This window comes from Neovison vison, chromosome 9 (genome assembly GCF_020171115.1).
Source record: "Neovison vison isolate M4711 chromosome 9, ASM_NN_V1, whole genome shotgun sequence".
Taxonomy (NCBI): domain Eukaryota; kingdom Metazoa; phylum Chordata; class Mammalia; order Carnivora; family Mustelidae; genus Neogale; species Neogale vison.
Genome location: NC_058099.1, coordinates 97,977,807 through 98,004,088, shown reverse-complemented (window position 1 = coordinate 98,004,088; position 26,282 = coordinate 97,977,807). Strand labels below are relative to the sequence as shown.

The window sequence follows — 26,282 nt, the reverse complement described above, 5'->3', positions numbered from 1 at the left end:
GACAGGTGTACGAGGGGTGGTCATTGCAGCATTGCTTTAAGAAGCAGGGAAGAGAAGGAAAACACGTGGGCGCCACACTCGCGGGACTCATGATAGGACCACAAACCAGAATGGTGCGTCGTACGCGGCAGAACGTTCACCACGTGGAAAGATGTGTTCGTAACATGAAATGAAGCCCATATGACATTTGTAGGATGATTCTGTTGGGTAAAGAACACGACTTCCCATAAAAGCCGAGAACGGGTGTGGAAGGCTGTGTCTGGGGTAGTTTCCACTACAGTTGACACACGTCACGCTCCTCCCTCCAACACATGGATCTGGGAACTGACCAACAGCGGCTTCAGGGGACAGTTCCACCCTGAGGCCCATGGAGGGCTCACTGAGAGCCCCGGACCCCCAACAAGGGGGGGACAGGCCCCGAGGAGCGGGTGGTCCCAGCTGCGGGACACGCAGAGCACATGTGCCGAGCCCCAGCTGGCCCCCAGATGCAGGAGCGAGACGCACGCTCCCTCCGCATGGGGCTCCCGGGGGGCTGTGACGGGTGACAGCCCTGAGCGGGGACCACCACTCCTCCCACCTCCGATGCCCTCCTACCCTCACTTTCTAACTTCTCTTTCATGGGATGTTGCTTAAGTATGATATTATTTTATTATCTATAGACTTTATTAACGATGTATTGTTTATATTATTACGATATATGTTAGCATTTACATACATTCCTCGTGTTTGTATGTTTCATTATCTATATAAATGTCTTAAATTATTTCGAATCAAGAACGTGTGTGTGAGACAAGCTTTTGCTGACTCTTAAAAGAACCTCTCGCCCTTGCGGCCAGCCTGGCTGCTCCCAGCCTCAGACGCTGGCGTCTCGTGCCGCTTCGGTACCGCACGTGTTTGATATCCTGTCCTTCCTCGGACGCCGTGTTACCACGGGTCCTTCGTGAGTGACATTTACCGCCACTGGCGGGCTGCCCCAGCACGCGGCTGTCACAGAATGCGTTCGCATGTTGCCCCTGTTAGAAGCTTATTTCCGATCGTCACGTTTATTGATTGCGGTCAACGAATGGGCTCGTGCATCGAAAGGTTGTTTGTCCCCTCGAGTTCCCAGAGATAGAGTGATAAACATGGACAGAGCGGAGGCCATGGGCGTTCCGTGTCCTCGCAGTAGGTACGCCCTGTGTGCCTTCCAGCAGGGCTCAGCCCCTGCATGGCTCTGCCAGCTGGACTGCGCGGTGCCAGCTGGCCGCAAGCAGACATCCCACACATCCCTCAGGAAGTGAGCACTGGTTTCATTCTGGGGGGCAGTTTGCCCCGCCCACCCTGGAGCAAGCGGGAGCTGGTGAAATGGAAACAGAACGTAGATATTCACCTGCAAAGTTCCTTAAGGGGAGACAGTCAACTGGCAACCAGCCCCCTTTTGCCCCCTACACCTTCCTGCACTGATGGTCGGATCTCCATCTTGGGCCATGAGGCTACTCTGAGGATGGAAATTCCACATTACGCAAGGCAGAGAAGAAAAGTCCCCAATAACACTGTGGAGGAGTCATCCTAGCCTTCGATTTCCTAATCCCAGGCTTGTTCTGTGTGAGAGAAAAATCCTGTATTAGTTAAGTCTTCGAACTTTCTGTTAGTAGCAACTGAGCTACTCAGCTTCTTCAGGACATTACTAGCATTGGTTTTAGCACATTAAAGTTTCTAAAATTCTTTATACGTGTCAAGTGAGACTTTGTTGCTTACTGGTGCGTTTTTCCAGAAACATTACAGGCCGAAGGAGTAGCACAAGCAAAGCCGTACATCTGGGAAGAATAGCCATTTTCAGGGACACAGAAGTCTCTTCCTGCAGGCCACCTGCTACGGAGCCTGTCAGTGAGAGCAGCAGGAGAGCTCGAAGCTCTGTGTTCCCGCCACAGGGGATCATTGAGACGGTGCCTGCCCTGACCGAACCACTTCCCTGCTTCCAGTCTCTCCCTCCTCCCCTCCTCCTCCTCCTCACCCCTATCCTTTTCCTCTCTCCCCTTCTCCCCTTGTTTCCTTCTCCATCATCCTCCCTCTCCTCCTCCCCCTCCCTCCTCTCTCTCTCCCCCTCCCCCTCCCTCCTCTCTCTCTCCCTCTCCCCCTCCCTCCTCTCTCTCTCCCCCTCCCCCTCCCTCCTCTCTCTCTCCCTCTCCTCCTCCCTTTTCCCATGCCCCTCCCTACCCCCTCCCTTCCCTCCCTCTCTCTCTCTCTCTGCCCCTTCTGCATCCTCCTCCCACCCCTCCTCCTCTCTCCCCCCTTCTCCCTGCCTTCCTTCTTCCCTCTCCCCCTCTCCCCCTGTCTTCCTTTTCTTCCCTCTCCCTCCCCTCCCAACCCTCCCCCCACCTTCTCTCTCTCTCTCTCTCTCTCCCCCACCCCCAACAGTTTCAGCAGGAGAGGGATCAAAGAGTCCCCTGCCCAGGACACAGTGAGTAACTCACCATGAATATGGACAGGTTGCCCAGCTCAGAGAAGGAGCTGGGAAACTGACACCCTCCGAAGCCGAGAGCCCAGCTCTGCTGGCGCTCTGTGAAAGGCTATTTCTGTCCTCCCTGCGTTTAGGCGGAGACACAGCATCTAGTCCGATAAATGCCCCTTTGTGCTAGATGGGTTTCCATCAACTTGTGAGATGCCCTCAAGGAGAGCCCGCTGCATGCTGTCCTGGGCTCTGCCCAGCAACGGGCCTGCCAGGGCCTGGCCTGCCGCCAGCCTGGACGCCACTAGAGCCAGGGACAGGACACGTGGCACTTTGGGGAGCCTCCCCAAAGACTGCAGCCTCTCTGTAGCATGCACAACGTCCTCAGGCTGCCCAGGCCATCAGCCCCATGGAGCAGCTAGCAGGCCACACGCACATCCGGGTTCTAGGACCTGCCTTGACTATGTGACTGGGGCCCCATCTGTCTGGTGGTTCAGCCCCTGAGCAGTGGTGGCCCTTGGAGGAGCCCTTGGGGTGGGCCAGCCGTCCCCATAGCCAGCCACCAGGGCACACCTGCCTCCCACCTGCTTCCTGTGCAGGCTGCTTTGCCCCCAGACCTCTGTACCCCTTCTCAGGAAGGAAGGAGCTGCTGTGGAATCAAAATGGAATTTCTCAGCTCTGTAACCCTTCTGATCAGCCTCGGCTGACGACAAGGAAAGAAGCAAAGACTAGCCAACCATCTGGGCCCAAGGAAGCGTGGAAGAGGGGCATGTGAGTCCAACATGTTCAGATTGAGAAGCACAGAGCGGGTGTTGTGAAGGCCGGCAGAGAGCAAAGGGCCACCTGCTCCTGCCTGGCCCCCTGCTCTGTGGCTGTTTTTAGAGAAAGGTACTCCAGGCACCCACTTGTTGGTGACAACTGCTTTACCCTCCCGAAATGACGCACACCAACCGACAAGCCTTAACTTTCTCACACAGAGGGACACTTACCCCCTGCTAAGGGGTGATGTGTGACAGCTCCTGTGTGAGGTCAAGGCAGGTGCTCAGAAGTGGGGCCCTCCCTTGCAGGGCCCCTCAGTCAGATCCATGACTTGACTTAAGTCCCCACCTTGGGGCTCACACTGGGGTCCCCAGACCAGCTGTGCAGCCTCTCTGGGACTGGGCAGTGGGCCAGAGAGCTGGATCCCTCAGTGGTCATGATGGTGATCAAACCAAAGGCAGGACCAGGATAGCCATTTGCATGGGGACCTCATCGTGTCGGGCAGGCTTGGGAGCCTTGGGGCAGGGACCAGGAACAGGAGGGATCCATGCTTCCTGGGTCCAAAGCCCCTCCCCACTGCAGCTCCTGGGGCATTTGCTTTCCCTGAGGAGAGCAAAGCTGTGGTCTGTGTATGGTCTGAGGTGGGCCAGAGGAAAGGCCCTGAGTCAGCTGAGCACACCTGTGTGCCCCACCATGGCCTCGAGGTACCTCCCAGCACCCATCTGGGGGGAGGATGATGTAGGCTCAGAAGACCTGGGTTCAAGTTGAAAAGGGTTTTCTCCCTCCCTTTCCCCCTCCTTCCCCCTTCTCTTTGCTTAGCCAACACCCCCTTCTCCCACTCCCTTAAACATTCCTCCCGTGTTGTAAAAAGTGATAAGATACTACAAGGAATGTTGAAAGGTCAGTCTACATGCAAATAAGGGATTGTAGTCTGACCAATGCCGATGGTCAGTCTACATGCTAATAAGGGATTGTAGTCTGGCCAATGCCGATGGTCAGTCTACATGCTAATGAAGGATTGAAATCTAGCCAATACTGTCTGTTTCCCTTTTGTTAACGACCAATGAAAGTAACTTCCCACTATGTAAATGAAGGATGCTGAGCGAACCAATCAGGGGTATTCCCGCGCGCCAAGTATGCCTTTACATTCAAACCAGCCAATGAAAACTTTGTAACCATGCTTCCGCTTCTGTACGTATGCTTTTGCTTCCCCAAACCCCATAAAAAGGCCCTGAACTAAGGGCTGGTGCGCGAGTCCTCCTAAGACTTGACCGCCCGCAGGTACCTGTGTCTACTCAATAAACCTCGTGCTGTTTGCATCTGACCAGTGGACTCGGCTCGGTTTTTGGGTCCGGGGGTCTCCTCCTGAGAAGGGGTCCATTCCGGGGTGCTTGGAGCCCCGGGGGGATCTTTCATTTGGGGGCTCGTCCGGGATACGAGACCCCCCACCCAAGGACCACCGACCCACTGTCAGGAGGTAAGCTGGCCAGCACTTTATTCGTTGTGTCTGTTCGTTGTGTCTGTGGCTGCGTCTGAACCTGTTACTTGTGAATTTGCGCATGCGTTTGGTTTGGGGTTCGATCGGATCCATTTGTATTTGGCGAGGGCCAGAAGGAGCTGACGGGCTCGGACTTCTCCCTCGCAGCCCTGGAAGACGTTCCAGAGGCGTTTGTAGTCCCGCCGGGCGGGACATTTGGGTCCTTCGGGACATTTGGGCCCCGGGGCAGCGGGGCATTTGGAGCTCAGCCTGTATCAGAGAGATACGTGGCCTTGGTTGGAGAGGGGGAATCCGGACCCCCGGGATCTCCGCTTGAGTTTTTGCTTTCGGTTTTGAACCGAAATCGCGCAGCGTCCTTCTTGTTAACTGTTTTGTGTGTCTTACTTATTGTCCTTGGTGTTTTCTTTGACTCTAAAATGGGGCAAACACTTACCACCCCCTTAAGTCTCACTTTAGGTCACTGGAGAGATTCTGAGTCTCTCCTAATAGATGTGGGGGTTTCTCCCTCACTCACTTCCCATGTTAATGGCTATAACTGGAACCAACTGGGGTTGGTCTAACTCGAGACAGAGACCATAAGGAATATTCCCGAGCAGCTGCCGAAACTCTCTTTGTTTCGGGGAAGTTTCCCTGTGTTCTCTGGCCCGACTTGGACTGCTTAACCCCTCCCCCCTTGCTGGTGGGAAAGCATGGCATCTGCTCCTCTGTTGGGGCTTATGAGCTCCAAAACCGGGAATCCTTTCTCTGCCTCCTAGCAGCACTTTGTTTTCCTCTGTTTCCCCCTTATCGTGTTTCTGCACCAACGTGCGTGCAGCCTGCATGACTAGCCTCTAGATCATGCACCATGGCTCCTCTCTCCACTGTCAAGGAGCAAAAAGAGCACCCCCTGGACCTAAAACCCCCACTCCAGATCTTCCCATGCATGTCTCAGGTAAACATTCAAAGTGGAGTGGGCCCAGGTGAAACGTAAATCACTATTGGAACTAAGTTAAGTTTGTTGGTTTAATTAAGATAAGACCTGTCTTTTAAGTTAACAGTAGTAAATGGTGTCAGAATAAGCTTGTGTTATTTATTAAAATTTGTTAGCAAAGAAATGACTAAACTGATGGTTAATTGTCTGTCCCAAAGTTCTAATGGGTAATTGCTGAAGTAGCTTTCAAAGTCTTTGGTAACCTGAAAGTTTTAAAGTTTTGCTTGGATGACAAACGGAATTGAATTGTGGACATCTATATCTTAACCAAACAGGATAAAAGGCTAAGTCGTTAATTACTGGATGCAGGTTTGTGCTTTTGACTTCTTAACTGCAAAGAAACTAAGAGTATTTAAATCTGCTGGTAAACTTGTTTTCCACTTAACTGATTCATAAATTTGCCACCTGAAGAATTCTGTTGTAACAGTTCACAAATGGCTAATAACTAAAGGTGTTTCTAAGAATACAAAGTTCTGCTTAGTGTAACTAAGACTGATGGAAATAAAGGGAAACTCTGTATGTAGGAAAGTAGGAGATATGTAAGAAAGATTTAAGGAATGGGAATACATTTTGTTGAAGGTAAGGGAAGATAAATTTTGTCCTAAATGAGATGGTTGTTTGGAAGGAAATGGCTTGGGACAAAACCTGAATGCAAAGGAAAGTTGTAGAAGGTTTGTGAAGGGAAATCTTCAGAAAGGGAATTTTAGCTATGGTCAAGAATGGACTAAGATTGAAATGGATGGGTTTTAAAGTTACATTGGTACACGACTGAAATTGTCTCTGTTCAAAAGGACAGTGTTTTCTTAGATTAATTGATCTGCTGTTACAAGAATGTAAATGGTTTCCTCTTTGCCTGCCCAGAAAACTCAGTTCCTATGTTTTGTTTTATCAGGTGTTTAACATCCCTAATTATATTTAGGCATGTGCTTCAAAACTTTATAAGATTTTAGCAAATGTTGACAAGATTTAAGTTGTAAATCTCTTTAACTCAGGCTTTTCCTTGGTATGCGAAGTTGCTCATGAAGTACTACTGAACCAATGATAAACCTTGGGTTACATTTGGGAAAATACTATAACTATTCTAGAGATTCTACGCACTTCCTAAAGTTTTAACGTTTGGAGAGATCACCGCTTGATATTGTAATTAGGGAAATGTTATGTCTCACAGAAGTAACCTGATTTCCTTGCAGCTAAATTGTAAACTCCCGTGTCTCTTCAGCTCTAACCATATCCATTCCGAGTTTTTGTCATTTATAATTGTTTTAATTCTCTCGTAAAATGAGTTTTATCTTCAAGGAGATTCATATAAAGGACTTTCAGGACAAATACAGATATTCGATATACCTGAAAATCCTAAAACTGAAATGGGTAAGAATTTCCAAAACTAACTAAAAGTGCATTCACCAGAATTAGTAACATGGAACTAAATGAACTAAAAGATTATAGTGTTGTGTCTCTTAATGTTTTGTCTTACTTTAGACATTGCTGGTTCTCTCTAATGTTTGCTCTTCCAGACTAGGGATACTTCCTCCTAGTTATCTGTAACTTATAGAGATGTAAAAGTGCTCATTTGTAAAAGTGCTCAAAGCATTCAACCTTTTCTCTCTATCTGAACCCTCTGAAACCAAAAGGTCTCAGTTAAGTATTCTTTCTTCCATGGCAATCAGTCATTTGCATAAGTTCAATAAGAATCTGTTCTCCTTGTAACAGGACACTATTGGAAACTGGTTATTTTACCAAGGCTTTGACTGGGATGTCATATTTGAAAAGACTCAGATATGACCAGACAGTTTAAAGGAACTAAGGTTGACTTTATGAAACCTGGAGCCATAAAGCCCCTTGGGACTGTTGGCCTGATACCTTGCTTACAGAGTTCCCAGCAGCCTCACCAGGTGAGTAAAGAATGTCACTCCTTGGTAGGTGCAGTCTCAGAAGAGGAATTCGCCCAAATCGACAGGTATTGCAGGCATGCCTGATGGCAAGTACAGGGCTTGGCTTCTGGCCTGGAGAGGCTACTAAAAGTTCAACCTAGAGATTCCTTATAAAAAGTCCCAGCAAAGCAGATTCTAGAAGATCTATTGATCACACTCACTGTTCTTGCTGAGCTTATGTAAATAATTAGGCCAAGTCTGTTAAAACTGGACTTGTTTCACAAGTGAATTAGGCCTGATTTGGCTATCTCTGTAAATGAGGGTTATTTTAGAGAGAAAAATTATGTTTTAGTAACACACCTTTATGGATGTTAAATTCTAGATTTGATTGTCTTTAAATGTTTGTTTACCTAAGCTAAATAATTTGAGGTAAACTTCAGAGAAGTTGTACAATAGCTCCTTTAGTCGATCTTATTTTGAGGGGATATTAGCAGACCCCACGGCACATGATTAAACAACTGGAAAATGGGATTGATTCCCCTACAATTTTATAACTAACACCTTGTGTGTGGCTGGGATAATGAAATTGCCTAAAAGCCAGCCTATCGCACTCCATAGGATTAACTATGGACTTATGGAGATAATGGATGACCCCACTTTCTTTATGAGTGGATTGGATGATGCATGGGGAACTCCCCTTATCTCTTGACAAGTTTTCTCGCTTGCCAGTGATCCTCTGTAATCAGGATATTGTTAAGGCTGGACCACTCAAAGGTCTTCTTATTGGTTTCATCCCTTAGTCATATTTATCCTAGAGGCTACCTCTGTTGAGGTGCAATTGCAAACAGATGCTTTAGCGAAACCTAGAATAGCCCTCCTCATAAAAGAGCCTCAAAGCTCACTATGGGACAGTCCCTGACTGTAATGACTTCACATCAGGTCCAGATTTGTCTTAGAAGCCAAAGGCCACCAATGTATGGCAGAGGCCGACTTATTAAATACTGGGCTACACTAACAGATATGCCAAAAATAATACTTAAAATTTGTCAAACTTTAAACCTAGTTACCTGTCTCTACTTGGTGCCGAGACTCCATCGCGGCAATGATTTCACCACAACAGATGATCCTTACCACGCGCAAAGATACTTCTTCACTGTCAGCACTGGATTCAGCTGCCTCCGCCTTTCGTAACTCCCCTATACATTCCTCCACTGATCAATGTTGACCTGAGTAGGTAGGGACAGCTCTACGCCCCTATTCAGCAGGAAGAAGTTACAGAAGATAAGACCTTCCACCTTCAACCACCTTAAAGATTTAAGGGTCAAAATTGTTCAGGAGGCTGGCTGAGGAGGGAGCAGGGGCTGGCGCCTTGCACCCCCTCTCCACCCACTCCCCTTGGTAATATGTATGACATTTCACAGGCACCCCTAACTGCCCTGAAAGAAGAACAAATGTTTATATTGCAGAGATCACAGTCTTGTAAGGCAGAAGTCTCCCTTTGTTTGCAAATGTCCTTGAGATTTGCAACAAAGAAGTTACCTTACAAAACAGAAGAGACTTAGACCTACTGTTCCTAAAAGAGGGTGGCCTTTGTGCTGCTCTCAGAGAAGAATGCTGTTTTTTTGCCGACCAGACTGGAGTAGTAACAGAAACTCCAGACAAATTGAAGAAAAGGCTAAATAAGCGTAAAAGAGACTTTGAATCCCAACAGTCTTGGTATAAAGGAGTTTGAAATCGTTCACCCTGGTTTACTTCCCTAATAACCTCCTTCGGGCCATGCATCATTAACAGAATAACCCAATTCGTAAAGGATAGATTGTCGCTTGTCCAAACCATGGTATTAACCCAACAATATTATGCAATAGGGCAGCGGGAGATTAGCCCCTAGTAAAGTAAAAGATTTTACTCGGGCCAAAAAGAAAATGGGGGAATGAAAAGGGTTTTCTCCCTCCCTTTCCCCCTCCTTCCCCCTTCTCTTTGCTTAGCCAACACCCCCTTCTCCCACTCCCTTAAACATTCCTCCCGTGTTGTAAAAAGTGATAAGATACTACAAGGAATGTTGAAAGGTCAGTCTACATGCAAATAAGGGATTGTAGTCTGACCAATGCCGATGGTCAGTCTACATGCTAATAAGGGATTGTAGTCTGGCCAATGCCGATGGTCAGTCTACATGCTAATGAAGGATTGAAATCTAGCCAATACTGTCTGTTTCCCTTTTGTTAACGACCAATGAAAGTAACTTCCCACTATGTAAATGAAGGATGCTGAGCGAACCAATCAGGGGTATTCCCGCGCGCCAAGTATGCCTTTACATTCAAACCAGCCAATGAAAACTTTGTAACCATGCTTCCGCTTCTGTACGTATGCTTTTGCTTCCCCAAACCCCATAAAAAGGCCCTGAACTAAGGGCTGGTGCGCGAGTCCTCCTAAGACTTGACCGCCCGCAGGTACCTGTGTCTACTCAATAAACCTCGTGCTGTTTGCATCTGACCAGTGGACTCGGCTCGGTTTTTGGGTCCGGGGGTCTCCTCCTGAGAAGGGGTCCATTCCGGGGTGCTTGGAGCCCCGGGGGGATCTTTCAAAGTCTGCTTGCTGGGGGCCTCAGTTTCCCCATGGTAGAATGCGTATTATACACCAAGGCCCCAGCCCAGATCCCTTAGCAACTCCTGCTAGTTCCATCCTTGGCCTCCTGGTGTCTCCAGTTGGTCATAACCTGTGGAATCCTGGTCACAAGCCATGGACCCCAATGGCAGGAGCATCATGGAAATTGCCCTGAGCCTCAGTGAGCCTCAGTGTGTGTGTGTTGGGGGGGGGGGTGTCCCTGGGAGAGACAAGGAGAGATCTGGGCATATCTAGAGTCTTCCTAGAGGAGGTGACCCCCAGACGTGGAGAATGAGAAGCCTCTGGCCCTAGGCAGTGGGAGGCAGGGAAGGGAGGGGCGGGCCGGGTGTGCCTGGGCCTCACAGGTCCCTCAGTAGCTCTTCTCTGACCTGATTTACTAAGGAGGAGCTACTGCCTGCCCAGAGGATCTCCTCTCGGCCTGTGGTTGGGCCCTCAGCCCAGCCGGCTCCCTGGACTGGCCAGGGTCAGCAGCTGACCTTCAGGAGAGGTCGGAGGAAGCCAGACACGACCTGACCTCCCAGCGATGTCCCTTCGCCAGACCACAGGCCACCTGCCGGGACTCCAGACAGTCATCCTCACTCCCACGGTCACCTGCGGCCCATCAGCTTGAGGGCCTGAGTCAGAGGTCAACGTCAGGGCCAGGAATTTAGAGCCCAGCAGCTCTGTCATTAGTGGTTTGTGGAGCACGGGCTTGACCGAGCCAGCTAGGCTGAGGGATGCCTGCAGGCTGAGAGCAGACAAGACTAGGGCACGCCCTGGGGCCAGCAGGGCAGGGTGCTGGGCTGAGGGTTTGGGGTGGGGTTGGGGGGGGTTGCATCTGGGAGGGAGGAGGCTGACAGCATGCGCATAAATAAGCAGGTGCTTTCAGGAGCTGACCCAGGGCATGGAGTGAGGGGGGCTGAGGGCCTGCAGACAGTCTGTGATCGGGTCACAGGAAAGAGCCACCCACACGGAGGCAGGATCGGTGGGGTAAATGCGGAGTAAAAAGACCGTCAAGCATAGAGTCCATGGAATAAATAGAAAGGCAGACGGGAAGCTGAAGGGAGGGGAGGGTACAGGGATCTCGGCTCTTTGGGGCCCAGGAGCTAGGCTTTTTTTAAGATTTCAGAGGTGGGGCACCTGGGGGGCTCAGTTGGTGAAGCGTCTGCGGCTCAGGTCATGATCCCAGGGTCCTGGGATCGAGCCCCTCTGCCCGCTTGACTCGTGCTTTCTCTCTCAGGTTTTATCTCTTTAAATAAATAAATATTTTTTAAAAAGAAGAAAGGGATTTAAGCTGGTCAGTGACATAATCTGATATACATTTTCAAAACAGGATTGTGGGGAAAGCGGTTCAATCTGTTACATGTTCTGTGTTTAAAGAAAAAAATCTATTTATTAATGAAAAACATAGGATTTAAATCAATTGTATCACAATCCCCCCAAAATTATGGGACTCTCCCAACAAGATAGTTTTTTTTCCTTATTCACACCCAAGTAGTCTTGAGGTGGGCAGCACAGGGAAGACCTGTACACCAAGCACTGGGGACACAGGCTCCTTCTTTAGCTCTGCTATGTGAGACTCTCAGGCCCAAGGACCCCTCATGGGCCAGTGTGGCTGCTGGAGCTCTGGCCATTACTTCTGTATTCCACTCAGCAGACAGAAGGAAGTAATAAGGAATGGCACCCCCCCCCAATTTCAGGTCCCTTCCCTGATGTTGCACGTCCCCTTCCATTGCCAGAACCTAGCCACACGACACCTCTAGCTGCAGGAGAGCTGGGAATTGCAGCTTCTCTTCTGGGAAGCCATTTTCTGAGCTAAAAATCAGCAGTCTGTGATAGAGGGGAAGGGAAGAACCAATGGGGTGGGGGGTGACCACGGATCCTGCCACCTTTGCCCTGGCTGCCCTGGACAAGGGGTTTGCTGGATACAGATGCCCAGAGACGACAAGTGAAGTCATTCCCACCCTGCTCTCAGGAGGGGTCATGGCTTCAGGAGGAAGCCACCTGTCACTGCTCTCTCCACTACCGGATGGGTCCCTCCAGGCCAGCCTGCCACCCACTCGCTCTGTTAATGGCTATGTGACATTCCCAAACACGGACGGCCCTAACTCGGTGTCTACTTCATGGTGGACACTCTCTTTATTTCTGGGGTTCAGAGTCCTCTGGGGCTCACTGCATCTTACTGGGTAGCCTCGGTGGGTCACGTCTCTCTGGGGGCCTGTGGGAGGCGGTGCAGGCACCTGCGTATGTGCCCACGTCACACTACCTGGCCCGTTACCATCCCTGCCAGGGCATGCCTATGTGACCTTGGCACACGCCTCTCCTGTCTTTAAAGTGGGTGTGATGGCACAGAAGCTCCTTACGAGCCTGGCCTCCTTCCTCCGACCTTCTGGACATGGAGTGGCCACTCCCGCCTCCTGGCTCTGACCCCCCATCCAGTGGGAGCTGTGGTCCCTGCAAGGAACTGACGGAGGCACAGAGCCTGGGCCCACCCGCTGCCATGTCACCGTGTCGCCAGGTGGGCGACGGACCGCCGGCTGCCAGGGTGTGCCCGTGCTGTGGCTCTCCCTGGCGGTAGGCATGTGCGGGCCGGCCTGGGCCCTGGGGGCAACCGGAGCTGCTCCTGGCCGCAAAGCCGGCCTCCTGGGGCAGCACCGAGCACAGGTTCACTCAGCTGGGTCGCATGGGGCGTGCCATGCCACCTTTGCCCCACTGGCCCCCTCCCTGCAGAAAATGGAAACACCACCTGCAGGGTCCATGCCTCTTAGAGACAGAGGGGCCGGAGAGCCCGAGACTTCCTAAGACTCCTGTTCAGGAAACATGGCCTGTCTGCACGCACATCCTCCCAGGCCCCGGAGTGATGCACTGTGCTCTCCCTGTGCTAATGTGGGGACACAGCTCTGGGAGTGGCCGGGGGCAGGGGGGCAAGACCAGGGTCCCTCCTCACCAGGAGGGATGTTGCTCTGGTGGCCTAGGCTCTGTCCTTGGTGTCAAATGGGCTGGGACCCTTCATCTTCACAGCATCCCCGTTTGTCAGACAGAAGCATGTCCCCAACCACACAGCTCCATGGACACACTGTGTGCAGGTGCGTCTGTGGGCTGCCTGGGCGCCTCAGGGTCTCTCTTCAGGAGCCTGGCCAGCCCACCCCTGCCCGGCCCACACCCTCTGCGGGGACACGCCCCATCATCACTCATGCACGGACCCACAGCTCTGTTCAGCATCCCGAACCCGCCTTGGCTGTTCCTGCTGGTCTCTGCAGGAGGATCTGAAACCCTTTACGTCTGTGCTGGGAACAGTCTGGGACACTCACAGTGCCCAGGCCAGCAAGGATGACACAACAGAGCCTGGAAGTCCCTCCCTGGGGATTCTCAAGGGAGGCAGGCCTGGAGGGGGGCCCCAGCTGGGGAGGTCTGGCTGCGATCCTGATCCCAGGAAGGTGAACTGTGGGGGGCTACAACCCCAGGTGTAAAGGCTGAATTGTGACACCAGAATCCTTCCCGACTTCCTCCTTGGGGATGGAGCAAATGGTGAACCTCAGCTCTGAGCCGCTCTGGGGCCCACAGGAGAAACCCAGTGTTGCCCAGCCTTCCGCCTGCAGCCCCCACGCGGCCCAGCAAGGCCCTCTCACCTGCTGAGGGGGTGTCCTCCTCTCTCTCCTCCCACCCCCCAGCCTCCCCTGCACCCTCAGGACCCTCTCTCCTGGCTGCCCTGTCTCTGGCCCCTATAGGAGCCAGCTCTGCCCCCTGGGTGGGAGGGGGGACCGCTTCTGTGTGAAAGGCGCTAACATTTAAAAATCGGGGTTTCCAGCTGTGTGTCAGCAGTCAGGTATGGGTGCTGTGCCCAGACCTGCCCTGCCCCCACGGCACTGTGGCATCCCCGCTCACAGCCCCTGAAGCAGGACAGAGGGAGAGACAGAGGAACTGACCACGTCTCCAAGCTTCAGTTCCTTCAGCCTCCAACTGGCCCATGGGCAGCTCCTTCAGAGACCAGCACACTCTGGGACAGCTGCCCGCAGGCGGTGCCGCCACCCAGTGGGCGCTGCCGCTCCCCACACCAGGGAGGAGAGAAAGGTCTGCAGGAGGTTTCCAGACCCGGTTTAGTGGAAGATCCCTTTTCTGCCCCTGGGTGACTTGCATTTTCCATGCCTTTGGTTTCACTTATAAAACTGCTCTCCCAGCAGGGGTGAGGCACCCGGTGGGGGAGGGGTGGTCTCAGCCTGGAGTGTGGCCAGGACCCTGAACAAGGCAGGCCCTGGGTCCCCACCCCCACAGTGCCCACTTGCTGGCCATGCAGATCTGGGGGAGCAACCCGTCTGCTGTTTGGATGGCCCACAACTGTCCCAGGGGTTCTGAGCTTGTCCTCCTGGGCCTCTCCCCAGCTGCGCCTGTTTCCTCCCTCGCCAGGTGATGGGGGAGAGCCCACTTCCCAAGGCTGTCAAACAGTAACGTCTCTGGCCCCAGGCAGGGCCGCCACACAAGCCGGGCTCCAGCTACAGGCCCCTGGGTCCGGAAGAGGGCATCCCATGATGGTCAGGGTGAATGCGCAAACCTCCAGCCCTACCACCTAACTGAGGCACTGCTGCTGACCTCTGATGCCAGTTTATGGGGGGGGGGGATCCGCCCGCAGGGCCTAAGAAGACCACTCCCCTTCAGGGGAGTCGAAATTGAGAAGTCCAGCCACCTGCCCCAGCCCACACAGCTACCATGGCTCACAGTTACAGAGTCCCTGCAACCTGGCCCTGCTGGGCCGTGAGAGGGACCACGGCATGCCCCAGACCCGCCCATAGCCGTGCGCGCTGCATACTAGCGGTACCCGGGTGGACACATCAGTAGACACTGTGGCAGAAGTGGGAAGGGTAAAAACCAGCTGGGCCTGGCCGGAGGTCAGGACCGGAGGACACAGTGGCGCGATCTTCGCAAACCAGCGCCGGAAGGTAACGCCCGGCCCCTCCCGCCCCAGCGGCCCCCGCCTGGCTCCGGATGTCTGGGAGCGGCCCGCGTCTTGCCGGGCGCCCTGGGAAACAGAGCCTAACTCAGCCGAGGGCTGGGGGAGCCGACGCGCTCTGGACGCCCGCCGCGGCCTGCCTGGGAACCGGGCGCCTCCCCAGGCGTCGGGTCCTGCCTCCCGCTAGGGGGCACGGAGGCTGCGCCAACAGGGCGGGGGCCCGCACCAAATTGGCCCAACCCGAGGCGACCGCCCTCTGCCTCCCCTCCCCTCCCGGGCGTGCAAGACGCCAGGCTCTGAGGCTGGGGGGCCCAGGGTGCGAGCCGGGCGCCCCGGCTTCGCGGCGCCGGGAGGACACCCATGCCGCGGCAGCGGCGCGCTCCCCTTCCTGGCGCGCCCAGAAGTTTGCGAAGTGGCCCTGGAAAGGCTGCCTCTTGGCCTCGTTTCATGGATTAAAAGTGTTCACGACGGCGGTAGAGCCGGACGTGCCGCCCGCGCGAGGCCGGGGCCTGGGGGAACCGCGTTGACCCGGCGGTCCTCACCGGAGAAGGAGGGGTCCTGTGGGTCCCGCCCACCAGCCCCTGCCGGGGGCGGAGTCCGGGGTCTGTGGGGCGGGCCGGAGGCGGAGTCCGGGGGCGGGCCGGGGGCGGGCCGGGGGCGGGCGCTCTGCCGGGTCCCCGCGGCCCAGGCGCGGGTGGCGCTCAGGCCGGGAGCGAGGTGGCTCCGGCGGCCGCACCATGGAGTCGGGCCCCGAGGAGTACGAACTCAATGGCGACCTGCGCCCCGGCTCACCGGGCTCCCCGGACGCCTCGGTAAGCCCCGCCCCGCCCGCGCCGCTGTGCGATTTTGGCCGGCGCGCGCCCTCTCTGGGCCCTGCGCCGGCTGCTCCCCGGGCACCTGGGGGCTCCGGCCGGCAGCGCGGCGCTTCCGCACTGCGGGGTGCCGGGGTCCCTGTGCCCCGTGCCGTCAGTCCGAGCGGTGGCCCCGGGGCTCCGGCCACCCCGGCAGGGGCGAGGGTCCGGCCGGGAGGCGCCCACGCGGAGCCGCGCGGTGGAGGGGCCTGGGCGCCACCTTCCCCCGCCTTCCGCTCCAAGCTCTAACTTCGGCCCCCGCATCTCCTCCCGCTGCTGCGCGCCCGGGCGCGCAGGATCCCAGCCTCCGGGCCCCAGGCCAGCAACGGGCAGACGGTTACGTCACCCGCCGTGTCCACCGCGACTGCACTATCCGCTGCGTGCCCCGGTAGGGAACCTGGGGCTGCTGTGGCCCCCGCTCTTGTCCCCACCGCAGGCCCCCGGGCAGTGGTCCCGACTTCCACTTGAGAGGCGGTTGCGCCCCTTCGCCCCGGGGTCCTATCCGGGGGTGTCATGCCCTCTTCCCGGGGCCCAGAATTTCCCCAGAGCCTTTGTTGGTGGTGCAGTCCTGGGCATGGTCCTCTGGTGACTTGTTGACTTTGAGCATTCTTTCACTTTCTGACCCCCTGGGGATGGGGGCAGGGATGCCAGGTCTCTCAGCCGTGTGAACCAGACTGGGGCAGTGCTGCCCGAGTGTGGGAGGACACATGGGGTGAGTGAGGCACAGGTGGCAGGGACAGGTCCTCGTGTGTGCAGGTGGCCCCACGCAGTAATCCTGTCCATCCTTGCCTGTTCTTGGCAGAAGCTTCCTGGGGCTCAGCCTCGGTGCTGACCCTTCAGTAAAGCTTGACAGCCCTCAGGTGGCACAGGACTTCTCCCTGACTTCGTGGTGGGGAAACCCAGGACTGAGGAGGCCCTCATGCAGCCTTGCCCTGGTATGTAAGAACTTTGGAGCGGAGGGCTGTGTGTGCTTGGGGAGGCTGGCTCTCCTCTCAGGGCCTCTTGGACACGGTCTGAAAAGAGAAAACAAAATGCCCCTGCTTGCCTTTGGGAAAGTCAGGTAACAAATAGGGCAGGTGGGTTGGAAGGGAGGGATCCTGCTCACCTCCCAACCTGTGGCTGTGCCTTCGGCTCCAAGCCTGTTCTGTCCCCCTCAGCTTTGGCCATGCACCTGCAGGCTCCCGTGCATCTTGGGCCCAGGAAGGTCAGGTGGGGTCACTGTGTTGGTCCTGGGACCAGCCTGGGGAGATGTGGCTCCATTGTCACATTGTCACTGAGCTGCTGTCTTAGCTTTGAGACCAGCCCTAATGGAAAGTGCTAAATTCCACCTATGAGAGGTTAGTAGTGGAATCGGGAAGGTTCCTGCACTTGGGGACATGTGCACTGGGTGCTGCAGGGTCGGGGTGGGGGTGGCATGCCGGTCCAGTGTAGTGGTAGGGGGTGTCTCCATTCACTTTCCTCCAGGAAGGGTGGGCAGCCACTGCTCCCGCTGCCTGGGGCCTGGACGCCCTGACACCACCCCCAGCCTCTGCCTTGCCCTTCCCACCTTCAGGACCTGTCTTGTTGTGTTTTTGAGTCAGTGACTCTGTGTCTCAGTTTCTCATCTGTGACCTAGGATGATAGCAGTGTCTTTCTCAGAGCGTGGTGAGGACCTCCTGGGCTAAGCCGTGTGCTGGGCACACAGTCATCACATTACCGCGCGCCGTACAGGACCCACTCCTGGAGAGGACTTTGGGGCAGCACCTTCCCCTGTCGTGGGACCCTGTGGATGGGGGTGAGGGTCAGGGGGGGAAGAAAGTCTTGCTGGGGTGAGGGGAAACTCCTGGGGTCTTCAGACTTACCACCCAGAGTGAGAGTGCTGGATGGCAAGGTGGATGGTTAGGTTGGTCCTCTATCCCCGGGGCACCCCTGGAGGTGGGGGGACTGACTGGGAGGCCCAGGTCGAGGACCCCTGTCAGTCTCAGGACTCCCACTGCGGGCTGCAGTGGGGCAGGTCGCTCACCTTCCAGGGTGGCCTGGCTCCAGGAAGAGCCCCACAGCAGATGAACCCCACAGGTGCCCCCCCCACCTGTGCCTGTGCGCCCAGGACTTCTCGGAGACCAGGCTGTCCAGCTTCCCTGCCGGAGGGGCTTGTGGCTGGAGGCAGGAGAAGTACTAAACATCAATTTTACTGTGAGGATGGCCCTTGGCTGTGTCATGCCTGCTGTGTTTTGGCATGGAGACACCTGCCTTGGCCCTGCTGTGGACACTGGGGTCACAGCAGGGAGGGAGCCGGACAAGCTGGAATGTGGCTCCTGGGCCACATCTGGGCTGTGCAGACTCAGCTTCCCCAAGGGAAGTTCACTCTTTTCCTCACTTCTGCTTTCCTAGCAGATCTAGAGAGCTCTGGCAGGGTCTTGGCCAAATTCTAAAAGGCCACCCTGACGTGGCCGCAGGATCACTGCTGGCCAGTGCTGAGCCCACAGGAAGTAGGTCTACCCAGCCCGTGGCCCAGCTGCTGCGGGAAACCTCCCCAACAAGACTTCCTGCCGGGACACTGACGTGGATCCAGAGACCACTTAGGGCAGGCACGTGCCCAGTGGCCTTCACGCCAGCTCTGAGGGGCTGCCTCGTGCCCACTCTGCTGGGTCAGGTGATGGACATCGAGGCCCTGACACACCCTCCTAGTTCTCGGGTTCCTCCCCAGAGGCCCACTGGTATGTGCTGTGCCCCAGCGGAGGGGCTATGGTGGGCGAGGATCCGGGGTCCTGGGTCCTGCTCAGCTCACACTGCCGTTTCCTCTGTTTCTACTTTCTCCTGTTTCAGAGTTTTGGTTACAGATCTGTGTGGCTGTTTTGGGAGGCCGTGTGGCCTTGCTGGCTGTGCTCCTGCAGATGGAGGGGCCTCCGCACCTGCAGTCAGTTCCATCTGCCCATTTTGCAGATGAAGGAACGGAGGCAGAGAATCTGGGTGTGGGATTCAGGGGTGCTAGAGACAGGTGCATGTGGAAGTGCCACGCCAGCTCCTAGCCGGGCAGCTGATGGACATTGTGGATCTGGTGGGGGCCTTTGTCTCTCGTCCTGAAAACGCAAAGGTGTCTCTGGGCAGGAGTTCCTGTCCCACACTCTTATGTGGGGTTTGGGGTCAGTAACAGGCAGGATTAGAGAGTATCCGTAACTGAAACCCCTTGGTCCTGCACGGGTTCAGCTCTCATCTCCCAGGGGAGCAGGAGGCGGGGGTGGGCATCCCAGCTCCTTCCATCCAGGCTGGGGCTGGACTGCTGGACTACAGCATCTGTTAAGCTGGGGCAAGAACCCAGTGCTTGCTCGGGTGCACATCTGGGCTCACATATGTCTCAACCCCTCCCCATCCAAGCTGAGGACGCTCAGCACAGTGGCCCTGTGCTAGGTCTTGTGAAGAGCCACCCCAAGGCTTCTGTCCACACAAGGGGGTCCTCCTTGCTCTCCTCTGGCTCTTTACCCACAGGGAGCCTTCCTGGTTTTTAGGGGAACACATCCAGAGCTCACCCAGCTCCTGGGACCACCACCAAGGTTTGGGGAAGGCCCTGGGAACACATTAACCAGGGTGTTTGTTCCCTGCACTACTCAGGTCACAGGCAGAGGCCTCTGGGGGCGGTTCCCAGCATAGCTCTGGGAAATCCGTCAGTTCAGGCCAAAGGCTCCAGCCACCTTCCAACCTCACCCCTGTGGGCTTCCCAGGACCGGGGCTTCCCTGGGACTCAGCCATCACCCAGGCCCCAGAGTCCCCCTGTAGCTCCAAGCCCCTCCTCGGCAGCTGTGGGGCTCTGCTCTGCCCTGGGCAGCTCCCCTGAACCGCGGCTCCCCGACTCTGTGGAAAGGGAGGTTAGTGCTCCCTCTTTGTTAGTGGGGAACTCTGTGGGCACCAAAGCTTCCTAGTGTGGCCTGGGGCTGACGGACGGGGAGACAAGCCAGCTGCGGGGGAGCACGTTGTCAAGGCCGCATGGCCAGGACTGGACTCCCGCCAGTGCCCCCATCACTGCACGGGTTCAACAGGAAGCAGATGGTCCTGTGGCAGGAAGTGCCCTGCACCAGGAGGGGCGTGTGTCCCCGGCCCTGGCATGTCCCCCAGGTCTGTGAGGCAGAGGCCAGGCCCACTAGAACCTCGCAGGTTGCGTGCTCCTGGCCCTGTTGCCCACACGGGAGACAGGCTCAGAGGGCGCTGTCTGTCCTGAGGTCACACGGCTGGAGCCCAGGGGTGCCTCTGAGTACACAGCTCCCATAGGCCAGCCCTGACCCCAACCCCCTCTGTAGGGGGCTTCTGAGTCCTGGGCCTGCATTCCAAGTGCAGCCCTCACTTGCTCTTGGCTTTGGATGGGTGCTTCCTGCTAGTCTCAGTTGGCCCACAGTGTGTGTGTTGGGGGGGGCACCACGGAGGAGGACACCCAGCTGTGTGCGGGGCGGAGGACAGCGGGGACACAGGGCACCGAGTGTCCTTCTGTATTCATACGTGCGTGTCTACGAAGGGCTCAAACTGTCTGGAGGGGCTCAATAGGGAAGGGACTTCCTCCTCCTCCGCAGAGGCCAGCACAGTGAGCCTAGACGTGCGTGCGTGCGTGCGTGTACTGGGTATGTACATGTGTGCTCGTGTGTGCCTGTATGTGCTTGCTCGTGCGTGTGTATACGTGCAGACACAGTTATGTTTGCTCATACACTGTATTTATGTGCCCGTGCTTGTGTGGGTGTGCGTGCGTACACCTGGCTGTTTTCTCCGGGCCTGGGGACCAGAATGAGTACTGTGGTGGCCTTGAGGGAAGGCTTGGTGCTTCTGGCTTTGTGCACCTTAGGAGCACACGCCCAGTGCAGGCCAGCACCCCGGACACCCACCCCTCAGAGGGGCGCACACGGAACGAGGCTTGGCCAGCCCTGCGGCTGTGCAGGAACAGAGCCGGGGACAGCCTCGGGCGGTGGGAGCACTGGCCCCAGGCGCCTGTGCGGGGACCCTATGGAGGAGCAGCCGTGCCCTGATGTCTCTTGACCCCGGCGGGACTTGACTGTGGGTGGAATATTCCAGAAGCAGTGCTGGGGTTTGGGTCCCAGGAGCCGGCTTTCCCTGTTGGGTCTGGAATTTTAAACCCAGTGGATTTGCTGCTTAGCCGCGGTGCTGAGGAAAGGCAGGGCAGGTCCCACAGCCTCTGTTCTGAACGCCCGTTCTCCCTTCCTCCTGGGCACCTTATTCTCGATTACGTTTAAGTTTAACAAGACAGGCAGCTGGAGCGAACCCTGTCCCGCCCCTGCTTCTGGAGTTCAGGATTTTCTGGGGTGAGATTTCCAGATACAGAAAGTGGAGGGGGGGGGCCTCTCACCTGCCGAGTCGGCCCCTCTCAGGGCAGCCTGCCTCCCAGGCCTGCATCTTTTATGACGGTAGAAACACGAGCTCCGAGTGCCCCGGGAGGCCACAGTGCTGGGCCAGGTGGCTCTGTGACTCCTGTGCATGAGGGGCTGGGGCTGAGGGGTCACGGGGAGGCCTAGTGAGGGAGGAGGGCCTTCTCTTGCCTCCCCGCAGCTGGCACCCCAGGAAAGAGGGGCTTCCTGGAGGCGGTGACCTCTGGGCCGTGTGTGGAGGGCATGAGGCATGGCCAGCGGCCAGGCTCATAGGCCTGGCCCTGTTCCCAGGCAGAGGTGCTGGGAAGCCCCGGCAGGAAGTGCCCCGCCCCGCTCCAAGTCCCGGAGGCTCTGTGGGGACAGACCTCAGCACAAATACTGAATAAAAGGCAGGAGGAGGCGTCTGGAGCGGAGGCCTGGGAGCTGCGAGGGTGTCACGTGTGTGCACGCTGAGGTTCCAGGTTGTTTACCTTCGTCGTGCCCAGCTTTTCCTGGGGTGATGGCACCTCAATCAAGTGGTTTAGAATTGTTTGTAAAAATAAAAGCAGTAGCAAAGCTCGGCTGTAGCCCTGCATTGGTAGACGGCTGGGTGAGGGCACAGGGCCGACACCATCCACTCATCCCTTCCCGCCCTGGCCTGCGGCCACTAGAGGGCCGGCAGGGGCACCAGGCACGCAGGGAAGGCGCCAGAGGGCTCCACCCAAGGCAGGGGACGGTGGCCTTCTTGTCTCAAAGTAGCTTGTGTGCTGAGCCTCTCCTCCGGGACCTGACTCCCAGGGGCGTCCCGCAGCCCTGTGTGGGCCTCAGATCTGCAGGCCCCACCGAGCCCCACAGCCCGTCCCAGGCTGACTGCCCCCTCCCCGCAGCCATCCCGCTGGGGCCGGAACCGGCCCATCAACGTGAACCATTACGCCAACAAGAAGAGCGCCGCGGAGAGCATGCTGGACATCGCGCTGCTGATGGCCAACGCTTCCCAGCTGAAGGCCGTCATCGAGCAGGGTCCCAGCTTCGCCTTCTTCGTCCCCCTGGTGGTCCTCATCTCCATCTCCCTCGTGCTGCAGATTGGCGTGGGCGTGCTGCTCATCTTCCTTGGTGTGAGCCTGGGCTGGGGCCCCGGGGGTGGGCCCTGGGGCAACCCTGCCCGTGATCCTGTGGTGCTGCTTGCATACCCCCCGGGACAGGGTGCTCACCACCTGACAGGTCCCACTCAGCCATGCGGTCAGGATGTGGCTCCCCACTGTGGCCCTCAGAGGGCCCCCCATGTCTCTGTCCTTCCACCCATCCAAGCTGAGGATATAGAAAAACGCAGCCCTTCAGCGGTCTCCAGGGAATGGATGGTGGTCCTGCCCCCGAGGTGAGGGTCAGGGCTCACCTCCACTGCTGGCTCTGTGACCTGGGGCAGGTACACAGGCCTCATTTCCCCCATCCGTAAGGTGGGCATAAGGACGGGTCCTTGGGGAGACGTGAAGATCGCCAGACACCGCACACGGGCTCTCAGAACGGGGCTTCCCTGCGTGAGCTCAGCACAATGTGCCTTACAGTCCAGACCTGTCCCCAGGGCTGGTTCCTCTGCTCCCATGGTGTGCCGGGCCACTCCGAGCTCTGTGCTGGCGGAAGCACGGCTGCAGGGCTGAGGCCACAGGCCCAGCTCTCACCCCTCATGAGGCCGCAGCCCCAGGGTTGCAGGGCCGCAGTGCATTGTCTGCTCCCTTGTGCCCACAGTCAGGTACGACCTCAACAATCCGGCCAAGCACGCCAAGCTGGACTTCCTCAACAACCTGGCCACCGGCCTGGTTTTCATCATTGTCGTGGTCAATATCTTCATCACGGCCTTTGGTGTCCAGAAGCCTGTGATGGATGTGGCTCCCCGGCAGTAGGGTTCAGGTGAGCAGAAGGCAGACTCCCCACTGTCCAGCACAAGCAGACCTCTGTGCCTGGCGTCTGTCCTGTCTGGACCTCACAGGGTGGGCGCTCTTGGCCATGTAGCTCCCATGTCCTTGCTCAGAGAGGTGAGCACCCACTCATGGTTGCCCTCCTTGGGAGCAGGAGCTACAGGGAGGCCGGGGAACCCCTGGCCATCTCCAGGGCCAGTGCTGTAGGCACAGCACATGGCATGTGTCCTGCACCTGGGGCTCTGGCCCCGGGCTGCACACCACAGGTGCCTATGGCCTCGAACCTGCCCCCAAGTGAGGGTGGGCGCTGCTAACAGACAGCCCGCCAGCACCCCCACACCCCGGCCGAGTGGGCGGGACACTGCCTGAACACCCCACTGGATCCTGAGCAGGGCCAGCACGTGGCCTGGCTGGGAGCGTCTGTTCTGCCCACACCATGGCTGTTGGCCCCACCTGGGGTCCCACTCGCTACCTGGCTGCTGGCCCTGGTTTATTGTCAGGGCTGTCCCCCGTAGAACCTTCCAGATGCCAGCCTACTCCCATGCTTGGGGCATGGTGACCCAGCAGTTTATTAATTGCCGACTGTGTGCCCAGACACAGTCCTGACCCTCCCTGACCATTAGCCCGCCAGCCTCTGCTCTCCACGGCCCCCCTTTAAATCCTGACACTGACCCGAGCAGGGAAACTGAGGCTTGCCCAGATCAGAATTGGGCCCTTCTGCCTCTGGAGTCATAGTGGCCTCAAGGCTCAAGTCTGGTAACCACAGTAGGGTTGGAGGCCCTCACACCCCTCCTCTCCCTTTTTGGCAGATGCCTCCGGATTGCACCCGACCACAGCTACCCAGATCCTGGAGCCGCCTCCCCCTTGAGGCCCACCTCCCTATGGGGGGCACTCCTGGCAACCGCAAGAGCCCAGGCGGGCCCCACTAGACTGTCCTGGGACTAGCCGCCCGTGGCGAGGCCACCCCAGGCCAGTGCAGGTCCTGCTCTGTCCTTGGCTGCCCATTCTCCTGGAGCGTGGCCCAGGGGACAAGTGGGGCAGGGTGGTGGTCACCACGGACACACAGCAGCCCAAGGATTTGGGCAACGGGTCCCAGTCGGCCTTGGACTCAGGATGTTTCCAGAGTGACAAGGAGACCCCTGTGTCTGCCAGCGCAACGAGGACTTCGAGGCCACATGCTGGGGACCCTTGGCGTCTGTGTTTCCTGACCTGGGACATGGGACTGCTGGCCCCCGCTGGCCACAGCCCCTGCACACGCCTTCCACCAGCAGTAACGGGGCAGTCCCCTGCCCCCCTCAGGGGCCTGAGCCCCCACATTTCTAAACCAACAACCAATAAAGCTGACGCATCTCTTCCCCTCTTGGGCCTGGGCCCTGCATTACGTCCCCAGACCCCCAGCCTGTGAGGGCCACCCGCTGGGCCAACGTGGGGCTGCAGTCCCAACCAGGGGCGCCTGCGCAGGGACCGAGGGCCCTCGCGGCGCCGGCGCCTGGCCTGTCAGTATGAGTTTGAGGCAGAAACCAGGTTCTTGATGCTCCAGGCCGGCATCCTTTGTTAATGGAGACACACAGGAGAGCCACAGAGACGGTTCACACCACGCACCCTTGTTTGCTCTGTGAGGCGCAGCCGTGGCCCCCAGCCCTGGAGCTGCTCGGGACCCGGGTTTTCCAGGGCGGCCGTGGCTCCTGGGGACAACACACAGCGACGAATGCCAGAAAGGTCAGTGTGGGCCTCCCAGAAGTGAGGTCACCGACATGACCGCACACGATGACCAGGTCAGAAAACCAGCCTGACCCAGCGCTCTCGTCTACACCGCAGATCTGTGCGCATGTTGCCAGGCAGCCCGCGGACTCACATAGCAGGGTCAACCCCGCCCACCCCACTCCCAGCTCCGGCTTTGGGGCTTAGGTAGGCATGTTCAGGACGACGGGCAGGGGTGCTCTGTCATGGGCGTGATGAGGCCACTGGTCCCTCATCAACTTTGGTGGCTTTTGTGGTCAGAAGCCAAGGCCTGGAACCGCCACTGGAGAGGTCAAGGGAAGGACAGTGTGCAGGATAAGCTTGGGGAGCAGAATCACCCCCATGTGTACTCGGGGCACACACCACAGCCCCTGACCTCATGGAAATTTCCAGCACTCAGGTTTCCTGTGCATAGTCTCCCCCCAGTGCCCACAGCCCTGGCCCACATGGGGAGCCCAGTGCTGCTGGTCAGTCGGGCCAAGGGGGCCGAGGACGGGGGCTGGTGTGGGGTGGCTCAAGGGTCCCCTCGCTGGCTGGAACCCTCTGCTCTCTCAGTCCACATCTGCAACCTCCAGGGGCTGACCCCTTGCTCTCTGCCCCCTTGGTCCCTCTGTCCTGACCCCCACTGGCCCCACCCCTCACACCCTTGACCTGGCAACACCCTCACCTGGTGTTCCAGGTCGAGTACCTAATGGCTCCAGGGCCCCTCCGCGCTCTAAGCCCAGGGCAGTTCCTTAGAGATGCTCGGTGACCCCGGGTCAGCTTGCACAAAGTGATCAATGACAGAAGTGCTCGTGCTGAGACGGGCCATGCTTTGCCTTAAGACCCTCCGGGAAAGGGGCACCTGGGAGACACAGTGGGTCGAGCATCCAACTCTTGATTTCAGCTCAGGTCACAACCTTAGACTCCACACTGGACCCAGAGTTCGCTTGGGGTTCTCTCTCCCTCGCTCTCTGCCCCTCCTCCACCTCAAAAATTTCCATCAAAACACTCCAAGAAAAAGCCTGGGGAAACGGATGAAACACAGTGGCGAAATGCCGGCTAGCACGGAGCTCGGGCCCCAGGGCAGCCCTCCCCTCTGGCGAGCGCCTCCGTGCCCTGCAAGGAGGGCTTGTATAGGGGAGCCCCGCGTGGGACAAGGCCCGTGAAGAAGCACAAGGAGCCGGCAGAGGAACCCCCCACCGTGTTCCCGGGGGGGCTGCCGAGCAGGGGCAGGTGTGGACCTGCGCAGTGGCCGGCCCTGGGCTCTGGTGGTGCGAAGGTCACCAACTTGGGATTGGGGGTGCAGCTGAGCCCACCCCTCCCACTTCTGGCTTCCATAAGCAGGTTTCCCCTTCGTTGACTTGGCTTTTGCCAGAAAGCTGTGGTGAGTCAGGCTCACATCC

The 26,282-nt window shown here is 57.1% G+C and overlaps 1 protein-coding gene across 1 annotated transcript; it reads left to right on the top strand.

Moving 5' to 3' along the window:
* The first annotated feature begins 15,755 nt into the window (after positions 1–15,755).
* NINJ1 (ninjurin 1) lies at positions 15,756–24,513 on the top strand. Its single transcript, XM_044266055.1, has 4 exons — positions 15,756–15,884; positions 22,132–22,357; positions 22,988–23,149; positions 23,967–24,513. Exons 1-3 carry the CDS (start codon positions 15,810–15,812, stop codon positions 23,140–23,142), a joined length of 456 nt encoding a protein of 151 aa, XP_044121990.1. The 5' UTR covers positions 15,756–15,809; the 3' UTR covers positions 23,143–23,149; positions 23,967–24,513.
* Positions 24,514–26,282: the final 1,769 nt, after the last annotated feature.